General features: G+C 56.0%; 2 protein-coding genes across 11 annotated transcripts in view; one reads left to right on the top strand and one right to left on the bottom strand.

Annotated features, from left to right (window-relative positions):
* CDH23 (cadherin related 23) overlaps positions 1–22025 on the top strand; it is a 433939-nt gene that overhangs the window by 318296 nt on the left and 93618 nt on the right. For all 10 annotated transcript variants that reach the window (XR_006270872.1, XM_043476661.1, XM_043476663.1 and 7 more), the window contains 6 exons: positions 2440–2629; positions 2937–3082; positions 5748–5967; positions 7639–7791; positions 9862–9975; positions 12670–12818. Coding sequence is in view for 9 of the 10 variants with exons in the window: in XM_043476661.1 (XP_043332596.1) it covers positions 2440–2629; positions 2937–3082; positions 5748–5967; positions 7639–7791; positions 9862–9975; positions 12670–12818 (972 nt within the window). In the remaining variant the exon portion in view is untranslated. The remainder of the gene's footprint in view (positions 1–2439; positions 2630–2936; positions 3083–5747; positions 5968–7638; positions 7792–9861; positions 9976–12669; positions 12819–22025) is intronic.
* C8H10orf105 (chromosome 8 C10orf105 homolog) lies at positions 13905–18240 on the bottom strand. Its single transcript, XM_043476673.1, has 2 exons — positions 18145–18240; positions 13905–16367 (listed from the first exon to the last, which is right to left on the bottom strand). The coding sequence occupies exon 2, from the start codon at positions 16360–16362 to the stop codon at positions 15991–15993; it is 372 nt and encodes a 123-aa protein (XP_043332608.1). The 5' UTR covers positions 16363–16367; positions 18145–18240; the 3' UTR covers positions 13905–15990.

Here is a 22025-nt window from a genome sequence, read left to right as displayed (position 1 = left end):
TGAGATTTTGGCCCAACTCTCCCTCCCACTCCTGCAGCCTCCTTCAAGGACCTGGCTGATGGGCATTGATTTAGAGCCTTTCAAAGCCCTCCAGCAAAATAAAGGAGAGGGGAGAAGGAGAGAATTATTCCCCGTCAGGCCAGGAGAAAAATGACGGGCGTGAAATGGGAAATAAATGAGGGGAAAGTGGTGAGATTCTACACAATCGCCCAGCAGGGAGCTTGCAGGAGGGGCCCCAGCCCACAGCCTTCTCCTGTGCCCCTACACCATCCCACCACACAGGAGTGTGCCACAGGGCCAGAAGTCAAAACCCACCCCCAACCATGGGCCTTTGGAAGCAGCTGCCCAAGATTCCCCCTCTCTAGCACTCGGGGATAGGAGAAGGTGTATTAGCACACTCAGCAACAGGCTAGTGTGCCTGCCTTAGAAAGGGTGGTTCAACAACTCTTGCCACAGTTTACCAATCCAGAAAAATGGGAATAAAAGCTATCTCCATCCTCTACATTGAGAGAAGCATTGTAGAAACACAAGGCTTTCTGGTCTCCTCTATCAGTGGACTGACTGCCTAGCTGAAATGATAAGAGGAGAGCCTAGGGGACAGAGCTCTTGTTGTCAATACAGGGGTGATTGGGCTCCCATTATAAAGCCTGGGGAAACTTAGCCTCATGCCCACAGCACAGTGAGGGCTTCTCAGGCCTGGAAGGCTGAGGCCACTGCCCTGCCCCCTGAATACAGCAAGGCTGGAAAGGGAGGAGATGGGCTGAGCAGGTAGGGTGGGAGTAGCGCCATGTCCCACTCTCTGAAGTGAAGAAAGACCTGGATGGTTTGGAGTCAGAGCCAACACTGGCCTCTCTCCCTGCCTCCCTGGGGCCTAGGGGCAGACGGGCGCCCTCGGCAGGACAATCCATCTGTCTGTTCTGGTCTAATGGCCCCTGAGACGCCTCTGGCTGGGGATTAAGCCAGAGGAGGGACAGATTCTGCTGCCAAAGCACAAAAAGCCCCACATCAAGTAAGATGAAGGAGCTGACAAGGCCAGGCTGTCATCCCCGAGTGTCCTGGAGTTAAGAATGACACTGTCCTGATGTGGCCCCTGGGACTGCAGTCACACCCCATTGATCTTGTCCATCTTGGGTGCTGCTGTGGCCCCCACAGCACAGGGTTGGGGTGAGCTGACATGTGGGTGCCACTGCTGTCCTGGGACCCTAGGAGGCCTCTAGGGTGGCAGCTGGACCAGCTCCATGGCTGGTGCTGTGTGATATTGAGGCTGGCCCAGGCCTCTCTGAGCTCTGCTGTCCCCTGTGGGAGGTAGATGGTAGAGGAGTTCCCCATGAGCAGAGATTGGTGGGCATAGGGACCTGGGAAAGAATGGGCTGCAGGGTTTGTTGCCCTGGATTAGGTCAGCATTGAGGTTGATCCCTTCATGGAGTGGGGCTTACAAATGGGATACCACAGTGGGGCTGGAAGGTTAAAGGGGCCATATTGTCTGGGCCCCCTGTCCTAAAACCTCCTCCTTCTCGGATATGGCATCCCCCCCTCCAGGGAAACTCAACCCTCTCCCTCCCCCAGCCTCACCCCAGCCCCAACCCCATGACTGGCCCCAACTTACTGGGACCCACTCTTCAAACCAGGGGGCTTGTCTATGGCTCCTTTCCCATGCCCTGTCATTCTTGGTGTCACAGAGGCCGAATTGTTTTCAAATTGCCTCACAATCTAAAGCCCCAAAGGAAGGAAGAAAGGGTTTGGTGATGAAGAACTCAGATCTCAAAATCCAGAGTTTCAGATCCTTTCAAACGATCACTCAAGGATTTGGACTTCCCAGCCCTCCCTAGCCCCCACCCTGAAGAATTCCATCGTCATAGGCTACAGGGACTCCCTGCTCCCCCAGAAGCCTGTGAACACATTAACCCGACTTGTCTGGAAATGAGGGACACTGGCAGTGTTGCCTGCTAGAGAGATCTAGAGCCACTTCCTGGCTGGGAGACTTAGGGAGACTCGCTGTGCCTCATCTGTAAAGAGGGCTTTCTTCTAGGTGTCCTCCTCCTAAGACTGCTGACACAGTGGGTGGAGAAGGCCTGTGAGGTTCAGGGATTTCTTGCAGGCTGGTGGGTACTAGGTATCGCTGTTACAGTTCAGAAGCTGTGGCTTAAGTGTGGAAAGGAACTTACTTACCCTAAGGCCAAAGCTGAATGGGTAGAGAATCCAAGGAGCCCAGGGTTCCCACTGCGGCTCATCTTCTGAACCTCCTGCCTCCCAACCCCTAGAGACCCGCCACTGAAGCCAGGAGGGAGACCCATTTCCTGAGTCTGAGCCAGACTGCCTCCTGCGTCCAGGCAGTGGGGTATCCAACATGGGAGCTCAGACAACCAGGGCAGGCAGCCCAGGCCACAGAGACACCTGCCTGGGCTGGGCTCAGTTGAAGGGCCGGTTCCTCCCTGGTAGGTGGTGGCCGTGGATCCAGACGTGGGGGAGAACGGCACCCTGGTGTATAGCATCCAGCCACCCAACAAGTTCTACAGCCTCAACAGCAGCACGGGCAAGATCCGCACCACCCACGTCATGCTGGACCGGGAGAACCCCGACCCCCATGAGGCGGAGCTGATGCGCAAAATCGTCGTCTCTGTCACTGACTGTACGTTCCCCTCACACCTGGGCTGTGGCCCCTGACCCTCAGTGACCTGGGGAGCTCCCCCAGTGCATGTCCTCTGGCTGTCCTGGGGCCTACCCAGGAGGGCTGTAATCTGATCATCAAGAGCAGAGTGACACCCACTTCCCAGTTGTGACCCCCAGAGCACCCTTAGCGGGCAGAGGGGGGCTGGGGGTGCAAGGCCCAGGCTGCCTCCTGGAGGGGCCACTGGGGTGGAAGGCCACTGAATCATCTTTCTCCCTCTCCCTTTTTCTCCTGCACCCCTCTTCCCCCACCCCCGTGGTCCCCCTAGGTGGCACACCCCCTCTGAAAGCCACCAGCAGTGCCACAGTGTTTGTGAACCTCTTGGACCTCAATGACAATGACCCCACCTTTCAGAACCTGCCTTTTGTGGCCGAGGTGCTTGAAGGTACCCCTGCAGGGGTCTCTGTCTACCAGGTGAGTTTCCCTTTCATGGCCCGAGATCCTGCTCTCTGTCATCTCCTCACTTCACCAACCTGCCAGCCAGGGAACGGTGGGTGCTGTGTGTGCCCAGCCTCGTGATGGGCACTTTGCAGGGCGCTGGGGTGACTGCCGAGACAGGACACAATCCACTCCAAGCTTGGAGAGTCAGTGCTCTGAGAGATGGAAATGGAAGGCTCCCTGGAGGAGGAGGCGCTTGAGTTGGGTCTTGAAGGAAAGCACCCAAGGAGATAGATAAAGGCAGAGGGAGAGAGGCAGAGACAGAATTCCGGGAAGCCAAATGGGTTTCTCAGGGCCTGACTGTGACTGTCTGGCCCGAGACCCTCAACACTTCATGCGTGTAGGTGGTTCTAGAACACAAAAAAGGTCGGACAAGTGTAGCCTAGACATCCTGCCTCCATGGGCAGCCCCCTCTCCTGTAAGCCCCAAGGCAGCACCACACGGTAGGTGGGATCCCTCCACTTTTCAGGAGACGTAAAGAGACTTGCCCAAGTCCCTGTGGCCAAGAAGAGATGGGCCTGGGCCCTCTGCCTCCCACTTCACCACCCTTCTGTTCAGGAGGGGGCCCTGAAGGTGCAGGTTCAGGAGAGATGATGCCCAAACGGGGCTGTTTAGAAATACTGACCCTCAAAGTTAAGAGGTGGGGCTTTGGAGTAGTCTTCCCAAATCTACCACCAGTGTGCTGGGTGACTTGGAACACCCTGTTTAACCACGCTGAGCCTGTGAAGTGGGGATCAGAATAGTACCTGGCTAGCCATGTTGTGGGGATCCAATCAGACATATGTGCAAGCAAGCTGGCACTTGGATCGCAGGAAATACACAGCAAATGATGTACTCATGACATGTGTACCTGTCACGAGGGTTTCTACATGACAGACAGTGGGATCCCATAGCAAGGGGTTAGCCTGATCCCATTCAAAGAAGACAGGGCTATTTGTCAAGACACCAGAACGGTTCACCTTGGCCATGCCCTCAAGGCCCACTGTGCTTCAGTTTCTTTATCTATAAAAGGAGATTAAGGTTCCAGGGAGCATTGTTTCTCCAACAGAACATTCTCCCCAAACCCCCAGCAGGGGGAGCTGCAATCCAGGAAACTGCAGCCACTCCCTGAGGAGGAGTTCCCCACCCCACCCCACCCCAATAGGAGGGGGGAGCCTTCAAACTGGGTTCTCCTCTAGACTCACAGGCAAGAGAGGGAGAAAACACCCAACAGCACAGCTTCTGAGTTTATGGAGGAACTGGCTCAGAGTCATGTGAAGATGGTTGGAGGAACTGGGAGTACAGAAAGGGAAAGGGAAGTCGCTCAGTCGTGTCCGACTCCCTGCGACCCCATGGACTGCAGCCTACCAGGGTCCTCTGTCCATGGGATTTTCCAGGCAAGACTACTGGAGTGGGTTGCCATTTCCTTCTCCAGAAAGAGGGCTCTAACTTGAGCTGTGCAGTTCCCCAGCTCCCCTCTACAACCTCAGCTAATAATGATTTCTGCAGAATGTGCAGAAGAACTTTCCCCAGGGATTAGAGCTTCGTGCAGATAAATTAGAAGTAGTGAGTCCCCCACTGAGGAAACCATTCAATCTGAGTCTGGATACTCTCTTCTTGTCCGGCTCGTTGGATGTAAGTTAGACCAGATGACACTTAACATTGACTTTCAATCTTGAGCCATGCCATGCTGTCTAAGTCACTTCAGTCGTGTCCAACACTGTGCAACCCTATAGACTGTAGCCCACAGGCTACTCTGTCCATGGGATTTCTCAGGCAGGAATACTGGAGTGGGTTGCCATTTCCTTCTCCAGGGGATCTTCCTGATCCAGGGACTGAACCCACGTTTCTTAAGTCTCCTACTTTGGCAGATGAGTTATTTCCCACTAGCACCACCTGGGAAATCCCCTCAATCCTGGGAGTCTTGGTTAGATCCAAAGCTCTTATTTTAACTGTTTTTGCATGTTTTTCCTCAAATGTCTTGAATCTTCTTTGAAACTTTCAATATATCAGAGTCTTGAGTCAGGATATCTCTCATCAGCACTGGAGGTGCAAACAGTAACAGTTGGAAACAGCCTAAGGACTGAAAGGAGGTTGGCCTACATGTGTCCTCAAATGGCCAGGATTTAATCAAATCCTCAAGTGACTTTTAAAAACCAGCTGTATCATCTTATTTTTGTTGTCTTACAACTAGAATAGAACATGGGAGGGAATCCTTTTTATCAAGCATTTTGCGTAGTTGAGTTCCACATAGTTGAAGGGGTCTGAGCTGTTAACAGTTGCTCCTAGCCAGCAATGAGAGAGTCGGGTGAGGGAGACTCCTGAGTTTGGAGGGTCCTGAGCCAGCTGAAGTGAGTCTGGAAGAGCTTCCTGATGAGGAGAGCAGGGTTTGGAAGGGAGAAGGCTGTACTCCTGGACTCTTGTTCTGGAAAGCCCCTTTCCCACCTCTCCCACTCCCTGCCCCACTTGTTGCATCTGTATACCTTTCAGCTTGAACATGCTGACCCCCTTAAGAGCATCTGGGAGGCCACATTGTAGGTAGTGGCCTGGCCTGAGGCTCCGGGGTAGCAGCCGTGTCGTTGGGAAGGAGGGGGCACTTCTCAGGGGGTGCGCATCAGTACTAGCGTCCCCACACCTCACTCCAGCCCCTCCTCCCCCTCAGGTGGTGGCCATCGACCTGGACGAGGGCCTGAACGGGCTGGTGTCCTACCGCATGCAGGTGGGCATGCCCCGCATGGACTTCGTCATCAACAGCAGCAGCGGTGTGGTGGTCACCACCACCGAGCTGGACCGTGAGCGCATCGCCGAGTACCAGCTGCGCGTGGTGGCCAGCGATGCAGGCACGCCCACCAAGAGCTCCACCAGCACACTCACCATTCGAGGTGAGGGCGTGGGGTGCCCCCTGCCGTGCTGAGCGCATGGCGTGAGCCCCAGGGCAATGCAAGGCTGGCTGGGAGCCCATGCTCATCACTGCTGTCTGCTGTCCAGGCAGCACAGACTGTCTTGCCAATGGGCATCCTCTTCAACTGGAGCCATTCGACATAGCCCTTTGTGTCTCCACCAGTTCAAAAACGCCAGCAGGGCCTTCTCTCTACCTGGTGTCTGACTTCAGGGTCCCAGAGCCTGGACACACTGCTCAGGTCCCCCAGTTTGATCCCAGCAGCATCAGAGAGGTTTTGAGCAGGGAGTGGCACCCTCGGGGTTACGAGCAGGCACCGAGGTTCAGAGCTCTTTCTCCGTCATTGGAAGGACAGACTTCCTGTTTGGAGATATAAAGGGAAGCTTCCCTTCCTGTACTGGGGGAACGCCTGAAATTGCCATGAAAGGGCCTCACCCGGGAAGAGGGCAGCTGGGATTCCCAGATTCCCTAAGATTTCTCACCCCCTGGGGCCCTCTCAATAAGTCCCACTGTCTCCACCCTCCAGCAAGGCAGGATCAGCCCAAGGAGGGTTACTATTTCTCACCTACTCGGCCTATATCTTTAATTTCTAGGACAAAACATGGACATGGACATGGACATGAACTGTTGCCAGGGGCCCAGAAGTAACCCCAGGGAAATTAGTTCAGAGTGTAATGGGCAGGAGATGGGCTGTTCTCTCAGACAGGCCTGGGGCCGTCCTGGCTCCTACTGGCCTCCATGGGATGGGGAGTGGATAGTAGTTGGCCTGGCACAAACATTCACCTTCCTTAATCATGACCCAAGATGATGGAGGCTAGGGAGAGCTGAACATCCTCTGTCTTGTTGATCCAAGGCTTGGGGGTTCCTCGTGCCAGTTTGATGACCCATGTCTGTGCCCATGATTGACAGGGCAGATGTCCAGCCCTCTCAAAGAGGACCCCAGATTTTCTTTTTCCAAGACTCAGCAGAAACCATGTCATCCCATGAGCTGATCATTTCTCCCAGGGTTATCGCAAAGAGGAGCCAAAGCAGGTTGGGGCTCATTTCACTATGAAGGTCACCCGAGGCCCCATCTGCCAAAGGAATGGGGGCCTGACGTGCAGAGCTGAAAAACAAATCTGTAAGGGAAATTAGACTTTGGGGGCTAGTTCTCAAAGCCAGCTACTTTCCCTGGGATAAATTGGGAACAGGCCTCCCCAAGACCCCCACCTACAATTCTCTCGCTGTGTGACTTTGGACAAGTCATCCAGTTCCTCTGAGCTTCCTCATCTATATAGCATGCCGAATGATGGATGCCTAGTGAGGATGATATGAGGGGCCCATGTGGTCCTGTTCAGGGAGCACTTAGCCTGGGCTTGGCACCTGGGGAGAGCGGAGGAATGCGATGACCATCATCACAGTCATCATTGTCATTGTTAGGCACGTATTAGAGACAGACTCTGGGGTTTCGATGGCATGAGCTACAAGAGGGGGCAGAATCTCTGTTCAGCCCTGTCCTGGCTCCAGCAGCCATGGGGGCCCTCGGCCCATGACCAGCCAGTGTTGACTCCTAAGAAATGTGTTTCCTGTTGGTCTGTGGCATGAACTACTGCCTTCGGAGCTGGCAGTTTAGGGTGGAAGCCAGGTCTAGCCCAAGTGCCGACTCTTCCCCCAGTGCTGGATGTGAATGACGAGACACCCACCTTCTTCCCTGCTGTGTACAATGTCTCCGTGTCGGAGGAAGTGCCACGGGAGTTCCGGGTGGTCTGGCTGAACTGCACGGACAACGACGTGGGCCTCAACGCCGAGCTCAGCTACTTCATCACAGGTGTGGCCCTGCCTCCCCGACCCTCAGATGAGCAGCCAGCCTGGAGTGGGCTCGGGGAGAGGGGAGGAGGGGAAGAAGGGATAGGACCTGTACTGCCCATCAGCCTTTTGCCTCTGTTGGGGCCTCAAATATTTGCTTTTGACTTTTCCCAAGGGCTTTGCACCTGGGTCCCTCTGGTCTGGCTCTCTTGGGGCGGGGGGGGGGGGGGGGCGGCTTCTGTACCTATTGGATGATGCAGGGCCAGGGGGTCTTCCTGAAGTTTATTCTAGAGGGTGGTGGACCCAGTGACTCCTGGGGAGGAGCCCTGCCCCCAACTCCACCCCACATCAGGGTAACAAAGCAGTGGCTAGAGGAATGTGGCCTGGTCCTTCCCAGGGCGCCTTTCACTCATGATGAGAATTTTCATCTATTTAGAGACAAATAGTTTAGATATCTCTGAGCGAAATGATTTTAGCTTAAAAGTGTCAAGTGGTTACTACTTAGAGAGCTGTGGAGAAATGTTATGAGGCCATGCCCTGGCTCCACAGGAGAAAGTGAGCTGTGATCGATTAGTGAAGTCTGCAATGGCAGTAGTCTTGGTAGGTGGTGGCATACATGCTATGTATTAGCCGTTCCTGGATTAGAACAGTCTGCCAGCATTCTTCAGTCCATGGCACACCTGAGAGGTGCTAGGGTGCATGGAAGAGAGCAGGGCAGTTCTTTCACATTCCTCAGCCCTCCCCTCAGCCATTTTACTGGCTCAGTCTTCACTCTGTCCCTGGCCTGCCTGCAACCACATTACACACACGCTCATATGCATACATACCTGTGCACACACCAGCCTCCCTGACGCCTCTCCCCTGAGTAAGGAATCCCAGGCTACAACCCACCCTCAGCTTGCTGCAGCCCAGGTGACCTCCCAGGCCTCCACCTCTCCTTTCCAGACCCTTTCCCTCCTTCCCCTCCCTGAAAGAGGCGCCACATCTTCAGACCAGCTTCTTGCAAGTTGTTCTCAAGACTGCTCTGGAAAAGGCTGTTATCAAGAACCACCCCCAGCACCAGCCATGGTTCAGCCTCCGGCATTACTTGTGTCTTAGTTCCTCCCCTGCCTCTTGAAGCCGGATTGTGCCCCTTGTAGATGGTGCTTCAGACACTGGGAAGCAGTTATTAGAGACTCGGGGGACAGAGTGCTTTCTCCAGGGGCAAACCATGTGAGGACAAGGGAGAACCTGGTGGCAGCCTCTGGGATGATTTCCCAATGCCTCAAAGTGGCCAGTCCCTGCTGACCTGAGAGCCCCCAAGCCCTAGGTTTCTCAGATCTTTGCACATTCTGCCAGGCACTGCACAGCGTCTCAAGCTAAGCTAGCGCAAACCCAGTTCAGTGACGCCCTCTGCTGCCCAGAGGGCCACGCTGCCTCCCAGATGGCAGGGAAGGGTCTCCACACAGTTCTGAGGGAGTCCTTTTCACTCTTGTCCTTTCCTCTCCTCTCCTCGGAGTGGAGACCATCCCCCTTCCCACCTGGCCCAGAACTGAGGAAGACTCAGTAACACCTGTATCCTGTCCACTTGCCTCCACTCTTTACTCTGTGTAGCCTCCGGGAGTCCCCACTCAGAGAGCCCAAGACCCCTCGGCTGACCCCAAAGTCCTCAACCACATATAAAAGCCCTGATCCTTCTACCAGCTAGGCAGGTGGCAGAGTGGAGAAGGACATGGGTTCAGGAACTAGACTTTCCAGTTGGAGTCCTACACCCCGAATAGGTGACAGTACCCCATAACCTCACTAAAGGGCCATTTTGCTGCTCTGGGAAGTAGTGACAGCACAAGTGAGATGCAGTGCCTGGTACACAGTAGTTGTTCGATCAATGTTAGACTCAGGATTTCAGGCATTCGACCCTTCACCTAAGCCCACATAGGCAAGCCCACACCCTCATCAGAGCCCCTGGGACCTCCCCTCCCTGGTAGTGCTGAGTGGACAACATAGCCTTTCCCCCCCTGGACCAGCCCTGAAGTGTCCTGGCTTGGAAGCCGAGCTGGGTGTCACCACGCTTTCCCTGGTTGCTGACCAGTGCTTCATTCTCTCTCCCCCACAGGTGGAAACGTGGATGGGAAGTTCAGTGTTGGCTACCGCGATGCCACAGTGAGAACGGTGGTGAACCTGGACCGGGAGACCACGGCCACATACACGCTCGTTCTGGAGGCCATCGGTGAGCACCAGCCCACCCACGGAGTTTACGTGGGTGCCCTTCCAGGAGCTGGCCTTGAGGCAAAGGCTGTGCCCTGGTGCCAGTGGAGAAAGGGCAACCAGACCCTCAGTATAGTGGCATGCCCTTGCCAGCCGTGAGGCTCGGCACATCGTGCTACGTGCAAGATGCTAAGGTGGTGTGTTGGGGGCTACATGGGGGCCAGACGGGAGACCAGCATGTAGACAGATCACTGCAAAACTAGCACAGAGCAGAACAGGGTGAAGGGATGGCCCAAGAGTACAAGCACCAAGGGTGGTGGAAACTTGCAAAGGGGGGTGATCAAGAGGGGCTGCTTGAAGGAAGTTGCCTCTGGGAGTGCCTTTGGATTAATTAGGACTATTAATGGCAATTTTTTAAATAAACTAGCTTCAGCAGGATAGGCTCACAAAACTACACTGGTCCACAAGGAGATGGAGCTTTAACTATTGACTGGCTTTGGAGCTCAGATGATGCCACAGGCCTCAGTCTCTCTGCGTTGGCTGCCTCTGCCCCTGTGTGTGAGCTCTGTCCCCTGGCTCACTTGATGGCAGATTCTTGCTGCAGTCCCAGCCTTCGTCTGAGTTCCCTGAGCAGCAGGGAACTGGCACTTGTATCTTTCCCAGCTTCCCCAGCAGAAACCCTCAGATGGGCTCTGATTAGTTCTATCTGTCCCAGCACCTGTCTCTGAACCCCTCATTACGGCCAAGAGGGGGTGTGATGTGCTTCTTAGTTGGGTCTGTCCCTGTCGCTGGGGGAGCTGTCAGACCCACCTGGAACCCCAGGCCTCAGAGTTGGGAAGGGAAGTTTCTCAGAGGGACCTTCAGGGCACAGACTTGCCTAAGAGAACAGGATGGTGCTGATAGAAACAAGACATGCTGCCCACCACCTTGGGGACCACATTGGGTTTCCATATGTGGAGAAGCAGGGAGGGCATTTCAGGCCTGGATTGGAAGATGGGAGAGAGCTCTGTGTCTGGGTGTCCCTTAGTGGGGGGGCTGTGATCAGGTAGGGCCCCTTGTGGAGGCCTAAATGTTGAGCTAGAAGTTTGGTCTTCAGTTTCCAGGCAGCTGGGAGCCCTTGAGGACACCAGATGGCAAGAAGGGTGTGAACAGGCCTGTGTCCCCCAGATGCCCCTGGTCCTCACAGGAACGCTTTTTCAGTGTCTGCAGTGATCTCAGGGTGAGAGGCAGTGAGCTCTCTGTGCCTCACTCTAGCCAGCCTGCAGTCACTCCCCAGCATCTCCCCCCTGCCCTGTTCTCCTCCCACCCTGGAGTGGCCACACCACCCTCTGGAGGCCCATCACCTGCCCTGGGTTCAGCCTTTGCATGAAGCACTGGCTAGGAGGAGAGGCTGGGGCGTTCTCTGGAGCCTGCCAGCTCACACTGTCCCCAGACGGGGCAAGTAAGCAGTACCCCCGGACAGTGAGAGGTTGGTCCTGGAGAGGAGCTCAGGAGGACAAAGTGACCTACCTCAGGATAACTCACTGACCCCAGCAGGTGGGCAGCTGGCTTGGGCAGAAGGACAGAGTCACCCCTGGTCCTCAGCCAACACCAGCTGCCCATACTCCTCCCTGGGGTGACCGCCCTTGCCTGGACATGCAGCACTGGGCACAAGAAGGATGACCCAGCCCTGGGAGGGTCCTTCCAGGAACTGAGAGGGCAGAATCCCTGAATACTTAAGGCTTAGAAATCAGGCAGAGTCCACATCCCTGAATGCAGAGGCCTAGTCCGTCCTGAGGTGTGTTTGACCCATCTCATGTTTCATAAGAAATAATAGCTGTGGACATTTAAAAATCAGGAGATTTTAGTTAAAAGCTCAGATGTTTGATTTCTCTTGAGGAATCAGAAGATCTAGGGTCCCTGGGCCCCATTCTGCCTGTCCAGTGTGGACAGGAGCAGAGGATGGCTGCCCCGGAGGCAGACACGCCCGGGTGTGCACCATGGACCTCACCCTCCTGGCCCCAACAGCAGTGGGGTTTGTCATCTCAGTCCCTGTAGCTGATTCCTAGGGCAGTTGAAACACATGATCACACAGCTGGTGGCTTAAGGAACACATTTATTTTCTCACGGCTCCGGGGGCCAGAAGTTCAAAATTAAGGTGTCAGCAGGACTGTATTCCCTCCAAAGGTTCTAGGGGAGGGTCTTTCCCCACCTCTTCTGGTTTCTGGTGGCTCCAAGTGTCCCTTGGCTGGTGGCTGCAGGACTCTGGTCTCCACCTCCGACTTCACATGACCTTCTCCTCTCTGTGTCAAATCTGCGCTCCGCCCCCCCAACCCTCATGCCTGTCTCTTGTAAGGACCCTTGTCATGGGATTTACGGCCCACCCAGATAATCCAGGATACCTCCTCTCAGGATCCTTAATTACATCTTCAAAGGCCCTTTCTCCCTGTAAGGTTACATGTACAGGTTCCCAGGGACTTGCCATGGGTATATCTTTTGGGGGCCACCATTCAACCTACTTCATGCCTCAGTCACCTCCTCTGATAATGCACCCGCTTGGCAGGCTTATTGTGAGGACTGAATGAGTTCTTGGGACATGTTAGATACTGTTAGTGTTGCTCCTAACCTAGAGAAAAAGAGCCACCCCCTTGCAGAGGTGGGGGAACAGAGTCTGGTTGGCACCCGGGAGCGTGCCCCTCAGGCAGCTGCTAACACCATTTCCTCGGCCCCGCCACAGACAATGGCCCCGTGGGCAAGCGGCGCACGGGCACAGCTACCGTGTTTGTCACCGTCCTGGATGTGAATGACAACCGGCCCATCTTTCTGCAGAGCAGCTACGAGGCCAGCGTCCCCGAGGACATCCGTGAGGGCCACAGCATCGTGCAGGCAGGTGACGGCGGGTGTGGGGGGCGGCGGCGCAGGGCAGGCAGGGCCACATTCAGTTCAGAGCATGCGCTCAGTGGCCTTGTGGCAGGATGGAAACAGGGGCCAGTCCAGCTGCTGCTCCCGAGTAGCCAGTGCTGTAACCAAAGAGGGACCCAGGCTGCTCCTCCCTCCTGGGGAGAGTAAGCCCCCAGGTTATGTAACCCAGGATGGATGGGCCCAAAACAGAAAGAACGCCTTGGCCCTCCTCTCCTCTCTCCCTCCATCCCCACAGTCCTCTCCCCATCCGCCACTTCGCCCAGGAGGCCCTTTCAGAGCAGGAGGGAGCTGGAGACGTCACATTTCCCAGAAAGGAGTTGAGAGCCAGGGCCCAGCACAGCCCAGAACAGAGCTGCTTTCACAGGGCTCTTGGCTGAAGCTCCCCTCTTGGGAAATAAACAGGCACAAAAAGAAAGGGCTCTTTTGCCCGGGAAGCAGGAGCCACAGCTTTGGGCCTTGGGGGAGGAAGGCAGGGACCTGAAAAAGGAGGCTGGGTGCCCTCCCGAGCCCTCCCTGGAGGCCTCAGTTGCTGGGTGGGGAGGGAGGCCGGGCATGAATTACCCTCCTCACCAGCTGTGGGGTTTCCAAGTTGCAGGCTGAGCCAAACAGAGCAAATCTGGGCCTGCCCGCTGGGACAGGCTCCCAGGCTTGGGAGGGGCAGAAGAGTGGGAGGTTGGCAGTGTGCCCACCTCCCTGCATCAGGGCCAGGTGTGGGGCAGGAGGGGAGCCGGGAGCAGGGTGCTGACTCCCAGAGGCGCCAAAAGTCCAGGAAGCCATGGGTTGGCAGGGTCTGGGGGTGGTTCTAGAAAATGGTTTTCTCCCTCTGAGCCTCAGCTCCTCGAGCCTTAAAGAAATCCACCACACCAAGCCATGGAGCCCCACTCTCCCCTAGCCTAAAACTTAGCACCTGCGACCCCCAGCTCACAAAGGTCTCCAAGGATCAACCTGGGAACACAGCTGGGGGTACAGCAGACCTTTGAGAGCCCTCTCCTCCCCACCCCCAGCTTTTTGTCCTTCAGGTCAAGGATAGCTTTACTGCCCACCCCTGTGACACCACATGCCAGGCAGAGTATGCTGGCCGGGGGGGTGATACGGTGACCAACTCCAGGCAGAATTCAGCCTGGGGTGTCTCAGGGAGACGTGACAGGGGAAAAACCAGGAAGAGGTTACTGCACTGTGGGAGGAGGCCTGCCTCGCTTTCTAAACCCCAAGACTTGGTTTCTATTTATATAGACTACTCAGAGTGAGATCCTAGAGCCTGTGAGTAATATAAGTCAGTCCCCGAGTCTCCCCATTTCTCAGGGAGAAAATCAGGCTCTGGTGATTTCTCAAGGCCCTGGAAGTAAGTTTCTGGCCAAAGTGGACTTGCTCTCAGATGTCAGACTGACCTGAAAGGAATGCACTATGGGCCTGCTGGGAGAGACAGCTTCTGTGCAGGGGCATCCAAGGGAAGAAGGGGGTGCGCCCAGGACTAGACAGGGCCACCCTTCACTCAGTAAACACAGGCCCCATACCTCTGAGCCTGTCGCCGGTGAAGCAGATGAGGGGTTGGACTTGGTCTCGCTCTCTGGGAGCCTCCCAGGCTTGTAGAAAGGAGCAGGCATGACAGGGGTGACCCACACTGCCCAAAGGAAGTGGTCCCTGTCCTCCCTTGATTTCAGGCAGGAGGAGGCTGCAGGTGAAGACAGAGGGCTTCACGGAGGGCGTGCACGCCAAGTGAGCTGTAGCCTGGGGTGGACAGATATTTCAGTTTGCCTGGAGTCTTGGGTCAGGATGAGGCTAGAAGCATCATTTGCAGTCAGCTCCCAGTGGGCACTGAGCACCAGACAAAGAAGCTCTGGCTTGACCCAGCAGTAGCTTCTGGAGCTGGGGAGTGGCAGAATCGGAGCTCACCCTGTGAGAAGACATTCCTGGCTGCTGTGTGGATTGTAGCAGGGTTATGTGGAGCAGTCCCTAATGGGGTACAGGTGACTCTAGCCAGGTGACTCTCTGGGGCAGGAGCTGGGCAGTTCAGACCCCTCTGCCCAGCCCCCCAAATTTGGTACCAACCAAAGTGGTTAGCCCCAGCCTTACGAGGAGAGGTTGAAGGTTTGGGAATCTGAGAAGCCCAGCCTGGGTTGGGATTGCTTTGACAGGAGCCAGTCAATGAAGCGATCACCAAAAATATGATAGCACACCTCATGTGGTCGAGGCCTGAAGTTCCACAGCTGTCCTGGAGAGGCCTGGACCCTCCCAGCTGGAGGAAGCCTGCCTCCCTCCCTGGGTGAGGCATGGAGCCTCTGCAGTGCTCTCAGAGCCCGGATAATGTCACCTCCAGCTGCTGACAGTGCCTCCTCCCACTCTGACACAGCGCCGGTCCCGGCCTCTGCAAGGAGCTTCTTAAGTCATTCCCAGCCCCGTCCTCATCCATCCTGGCTCAGGTGCACTGAGAGAGGGGGGACGTGCCAAGGTGACAGCCAAGATTGTGATTGGCTAGGTGTGTTGAGAGCCCCCAGAATGCCCCTCCTCCTAGCAGGCACCCAGCATCTGATCCACCACAGGGGTGCTGACTGCTCCCATGGATTACAAGCAAATGCAGGCAGGGTCCAGGAAGTCGGGGGAGGTAATTCCCTGGGTTCCCCTTTGCCTCAGGCACTGAGTTGGCACAGAGGGCAGGACACTCCCTTGCCCCCAGCATGGCTTGAGTATTTCTCTTGGCTGCAGGGAACCTTAGGCCATTCAGCAACTAGCACTGGAATCTGAGCTGGGCTTTGGCACCTGGAGGGTGGGCAGGGCTTCTCTTGGGAAGAAGGGGGGTTGCTTCCTGGAGATTGCTGGTGCCCGGTTGTCAGAGAAGGGCCTTGGGGGCCCCAGGTTTCTACCATTGAAAGCTTTGGGCCAAGGGTCCAGATGGTTGCAGGTGCTCAGTCCCTGGTCCGGGAGCCTTCCAACCGGCAGCAGCTGAAGTGGCAGCAGGAAGGAAGGCATTCTTCCGGGGACGATCCCTGGGAAAGGCCACGGGCCTGAGTGCACAGGGTACCGCTGACAGTGTGGGCACGTGGCCCAGGTTGTTTGGGCCACTGTCCTCTTGCAGCCGGAGGTGCCTGGTTCCGCCCGAGGCAAGAGGGTCTGTGGATGGAATAGGAGGACACCCCTGTCACATCTTGGTAGATTCCGTGCAGTCGCAGTCGTGGTTGTCCTCTCTGCCCGGCAGGGGGCGCCGGGGGGCAGGCCGGCCGCGGCGGAAGCTGGGCAGGGAGCGGCGCAGAGAGCCCAGCCGCTTCCAGAGGCGGAGCTGCGGCTCGCTGGGGCTCCCCGGGTGGTGGGGCATGCACTCGCGGGCCCGGCGGCGGCTCGGGTCCAGGGCGCGGGGCTTGCAGAGGGTCATGAAGAGCAGACAGGTGGCCAGCAGAAGGAAGATGCAGGCCAGGGCAATGAGCACGGGGATGGGGTCAACGGCCTCTGAGAGCCTCCCCGGCGTGGCTGGAGCTGTGAGGAAGGCGAGGGGGCTGGGGCCCTCTGTGTCCATGGCTCCTGCAACGGGAATGGGACAGGAGCAGATGAGCTGGACTCAGGACTGGAGAGGCAGGGGGACTTTGATGGGTGCTGGGCACTGCCAGACTAGCTGCGGACAACATTGCAGTCATGTTCCAGGTTAGAACAGTGAGCCTGGGAGAGGTAACAAGGCTAAAGTCACGCAGTGGGAGAGTGATGGAGCTGGGCCTGAGCTCAGATCCTCCCTCTGCTACGGTCCCTGCCTACCTGTCACGGAGGAGGCAGGAGGGGTAATGCCTTCTGGCATTTTAAAGTCAATTCTCAGGAATTACAACAGAGTCTTGGGGTCTAAGACCAATCCTGTCCCTAACTTGCTCTGTGACCAGGAACAAGTCATCAATTATAGTTGCAGAGGGCAAGGACCCTAGCAGTTATCTGCCACCAAGGCTACAAACTGGTTGAGTTCTTACAGTGCTTTTATAAACTTAAATTAATTGTGAATTTAAAAAAAAAAAAAAAAAACACACAACAAGGTTTCACATAAATATCTGAACATCTGGCTTCTCTTGAAATTTCAGAATTTCAGCACTAGCAACATGGGGCCCATTGCTGCCTGGCCCCCAGGGGCTAGGGCCGAGCAGCTGCTGCCCAATTTAGATGGGGTGCTGGCCCCCAGCTCACTGCACTCCCTGCCCTCAGCCCCCCTGCACACCTATGTCACCCACCTGACCCCCGGGAGAATTCCTGTTGGTGCTTCCCAAGGAAGTCCAGCCTGCTCCAGAGACAAGTGAGGAAACTGAAGCCCAAATAAGGGATAGGCAAGCCCAAGGCCACACTGTGAGCCAATGGCCAAGCTAAAGCCAGAACCAGGGTTCCCGACCCCTGGACTGGTGGCATTGCCAACCTGCTGGCTCCCAGCCCTCTCCCAGGACTTCCTGAGAACAAGTGGGAAAGAACCCCCAGAGAAGCAGCCCACTTGACAAGGTGGGGCTTGAAACCCCCAGACATAGTCACCCATTACCACTTAGGATCATCCCACTGGTGGGGGGGTGAGGGTGGGGGCGCGGCAGATTCCTTATAGCTGGAAAATCAAACTGAGCTCTTGGTTGCAAATTAACATGGCTAGAGACCAGCTAGTAGATAGCATGTTACCAGCAGGACAAGTGGGCAGGTCTACATGAAGAGTGGGGACGGAGGGGCCTTAGCCAAGCTGACGGAATCCCAGAAGGCAGGCCCCGGTGGTCCCTCTTCCAGGTTCCCAAGAGAAGCCAGAAATCTAGACTTTTTTAGGCAAACTTTCCTGATGTTGAAGTGTTGCCAACTAATTCAAATCTGGTTGAATCCCCTCTGGAGAGAGAGCGGGGGCGGGGGGGTGGCGGGGGAGACACTACAAAGGCCAAACAAACTTGATTTTTTAAAAACTCCAAATGAATTTTCAAATATTTAAAATACTACAAATGGGCCAAACAAAATACATAAGGAGGCTACAGCTTGCAGGCCAATGTTTGTGATCTTTGATTTCTACAAACACAGGAAATCCAGAAGGGGGTTTATTAAGAAATAATCATTTATTTCTCTTTGACCTTTGAGACTTTCATGACCTAAAGGATAACAGAGTCCTCTCCTTTTCCCAAGTAACAGCCTAGTCTAACTTAGTCAAGTTCTAGCACCAACACTAGGGAGGAAGCGCTTTAGGTTATACCGAGACTCTGCCTGTGGGCTGCAGAGCCCACCAAGTCAGCAGGAAGTGGGAAATGGAGAGGGGGCCCCCCAGCCCACACCCTCCCCAGCCGCCATCACCACCCGAGGCACTCACCAACAGCTGCAGGACCTAACTCCTGGCTCTCTCTGCCCAGCCTCCTCTGCTGCAGCCTGCCCTGTGCCCAGGGACTAAGGGCATCCAGTGCACCCCACCCCCAACCCAGTCCCCACCACCACTCCTTCCCAGCATTTCCAGACAGAGCATGACCCCTCCCAGCTCCCAGATGGAAATTTTGATGCCCATCTAGCTGCCTGGGGCCTCCGCCTCTTAGCATCAGACCTAGAGAGTACACTGGCCAGGCCATACGTGGGTTGGCTCTTCCCTGAATCTGGAAGGGAAGAGGGATGGGGTGTGCCCACTGCCATGTCCTTGGGGAGAGAACTGCCCATCCCTCCATCCTCCCCAGGAAAGCGCTTGGCTGGGAGTAAAAAAAGCGCAGTCTGAAGTGAGAGGAGTCGCAGCCCTACTAGTCCTAATGCTATTTCGAGACCTCCACATGGATCTGGAGACCCTATCAGACTAGCAAAGCAGGTCCAGGCTTCAGTCCTTGGGGCAATGCTTTGAAAAAACATGTGAGGCTAAATTGGCATTGGAGTATTTTCTTTGGGAGCAGGAGATTCCCAAGTGGTTGAAAATGTCAGGCCATCCTTCCAGGGAAGTGCGGCAAGACTGACTACAGGCCCCCCGGCTGCCCTGTCTGAGCAGCCAGCCGGGGCCAGTGGTTCTGGGGAAAGGAGACCTCTGTCAGACCACAGCTAGGAATGATCTCAAGAGCAGCTGATGCCTCTCCCTGCCCACTGGAGCCACAGGCACGCCTGCAGGCCTCACTTTGGACATATCTCTGCAAGCTCAGTCTAGAACCTTCTTTCTTCATTCAGAGCTGCAAAGAGCGGGGCCTGCTGTGATAAGAGGGGACTGACCTCAGCACATCTTTCTGGGTGGCCTCAGACTAACCACTGCTCCCACCTGGACCTAGGTTCCACTCTCTACGAAAGCAGAGGGATTCCCCAGGCCTGAGCACATGCACACATCCTCCCCCCAGAACCCCAGGCAGCGTGCTGCCCCACTTCCCTGCAGGCCCCAGCACTGACCTCAGGGCCAGCTCTTGGCAGTCTCCAGCTGGGTGAGAAGTCTTCTCAGCTGTTCGAGGAAGGTCCTGGGAGCACTGGTTGTCTCTGTGACCCCCACCTGCCCTGGGCTCTGCCTGTGTCCCTCAGCCAGCCAGGCAGAGTGGCCCTCACCCCTCACTCTCCAGTTAGACCTGGCTTTGTCTGGAAGAGTCTGGGCCCTCCCTGGGGGGAGGGGAAAGCCAGGAAGGTCGGGATGGCAACTGGGCTGGGAAGAGGGAGCCTCCTGGAGGACTTGGGCGCTCCTGAGCCTTCCCACGGCCTTCATTGGCCGGTCTCCTTGGAGCCCTCTGGAGGGGCGGGGGGCCCTAGGGGGAACACAGAGGGGAGGGTCTCTCTGACTCTGTACCCGAGGCACTCACCTTCCCCTGCTGGACGTTTGAATGGTATGGTCGGGGGCAGCCAGCGGGTCGGTATTCAGTGCCTGCCAGCCTCCAGGTTACCGGGGAGAGGGCCTACAAGCCACCACACGGCGGGAGGGGACCGGGCAGAGAGATGGGCCCTGGCAGCCCCCAGGCCCCCCTCCCCTTAGCTTCCCGAAAGAGCACCTTCCCTTTGAGGGTATGTGGCTGTAGAAGTGAGGGGGAGAGGCGTTTTCAAAAGTCAGAGAAATCACAGGGCAGAACATAGAGGACCGAGAGACTGCTAGGGCTGCACTCCTTGTAGTTTGGTTGAGCCCTTGGAGATCCCCAGGCGGTGGCTATACACACACACACCCCTCCCCCAGCCTCCTTTCTTCCTGGAAGCCAGCACTCCCCTGGCAACCAGCCTGCTTAGGAGCCTAAGTCTTCAGCAGCTTTCCCATCAAGGACCCCCAAGCTCCCAGATAGGGGGAGCTGTGGCTCTGCCCAAGACCTAAGCCTGGGGTCCACCTGCTTTTAGGGGAGCCTGTTTTTTTGACAAGTAGCTCAGATGGTAAAGAATCTGCCTGCCAGTGAAGGAGACCTGAGTTCGGTCCCTGGGTTGGGAAGATCCCCTGGAGAAGGGAAGGGCTACCCACCCCAGTATTCTTGCCTGGGAATCCCATAGTCAGAGGAGCTTGGTGGGCTACAGTCCATGGGGTCACAAAGAGTCGAACATGACTCAGCGACTAACACTTTCACTTCCTGCCCTTAGCCCTTGACAACAGGAGAAGCATCCTCTGTCTGCATAGCCCCAGGTGGGTAGGATTATGAGAGTCCGTTAGGTGACTGAGGGGTCGTCTCATCCAGCCCCGTCTTCCACATAATGAAACTGAGATCTGAAGAGGCGCAGCCTGGCCAGGGTCACCCGCCTAGCTAGTGGTGGGGGACTGGGTGCTTTTCCTGAAAAGGCTGGACAGGCGTGGGCACCGGCCCCTGGCAGTGTGAGCCGCATCAGCCTGAAGACGTCCCCAGTGCCCAGTGGTCCTGCTGGTCCACCTCGCCCTTGGGTGAACCTCATTCACTTTCTCTTCCCACGCTGACAGCACACCTCACCTGTGGCCTCCATTGTTCTTAAATGGCCAGAGGCGAAACTCCCCAGGTGGTTCAGGCTGCCAGGAAAGGGAGGCATCCGGGAAGTCCCACCACGGACAGCCACACCCAAGGGTGTCCACTGGACAGCTCAGCCCTCCTCCTGTCCTGATCCCTTTCAGAGCCAGGCTGTTGAAGTGCCCCGCTACATCCTTGCACCTTCTAGCTCTTAAGTCTTCTCACGGGAGAAGGGGCGTGAGAAGCCCTCCACAGCAAGGGGCGATGCAGCCATCCCAACCCCAGTGTAAATCAAGAGGAAAAGGTGGCATGTCTCATAGCATCCAGCCTTCAGCATCTATCTTGGCACCGGACCAGATGCTTTGCAGCGATTATATCTAATTTGCCCATCCACCTCACAAGGATGATTATCACTGTACCTACTGAGGCTCAGTGGGGTTATTGTATCCATGGCCACATAGCCAGTAAGTGACAAAGCCAGGACTTGTGCTTGGGTCTGCCTGACCCAAACCCACTGTTCTTTCACACCAACAGACTCCCTCCTCTGCACCATCAACATGCTTTTCTAAACCCTTAGACACACAGCATAGGGTTGACGTGATTGCTGAGGACAAGAGGGCAGATCCAGGAAAAGGGGGAAGGGCCCGGGCGTTACACAGCAAGTTGTACATAAGGTGGCCCCGTGGGAGCCTGCCCAGCCACGCAGGCCCAGTGCAAGCCGCACTCTCTCTGCATCACTTTGCAGGGGTGTTCTCTGCTTCTTTCCAGTGGGTAGTGGGTAGAGGAGGTATTCAGCTCTTGGTTTGATGGAACAGACCTCAGGGCCATCTGTGGCTCTGCCAGCAGCCTCAGGGTCAGATGCGTTGTCAGAAAGGCTCAGCACTGGGCATTCTCAGAGTGAGAAGAACAGCCCCAATTCCCACTGGAAACAGGACATAAGCCTGAGGTGCAACCTAGCAAGCCGGGGTGGGCTGGGACTATACTGGAATGATCATGTGTGTGATTGGACATGGAGCCATTCCTTTGGCAAGTGGGCTTTCTGGGTTTCCACAATGTGGCTGTTACAGTGCACAGTATACTTTCCAGAAGTTGTAGTATATACAGTGCCAGTCTGGGAGCCAGAATAGCTTCAGACCAAGGAAGCGTGGGCAAGGAGCAGTTGTGCACCCCGCCTACCCCAGGTGAGTCTCCTGGACTCTCAAAAGGCTGAAGGAGGGAACCGTGGAGGGCCAGGCTGAGCTAGCCAAGCCTGGATCCAGAGAGCAGTGGAGCTGTCACCCACCTTCTCGCCCATGCTCACCAGGAGCCTGAAGGAGTGTCAGGAAAAAGAGTTGGCAGGTCTCCTGCCATGGACAGG

Source organism: Cervus canadensis, chromosome 8, assembly GCF_019320065.1.
Source record: "Cervus canadensis isolate Bull #8, Minnesota chromosome 8, ASM1932006v1, whole genome shotgun sequence".
Lineage (NCBI taxonomy): Eukaryota > Metazoa > Chordata > Mammalia > Artiodactyla > Cervidae > Cervus > Cervus canadensis.
This window is presented reverse-complemented; position numbering and strand designations above follow the sequence as displayed.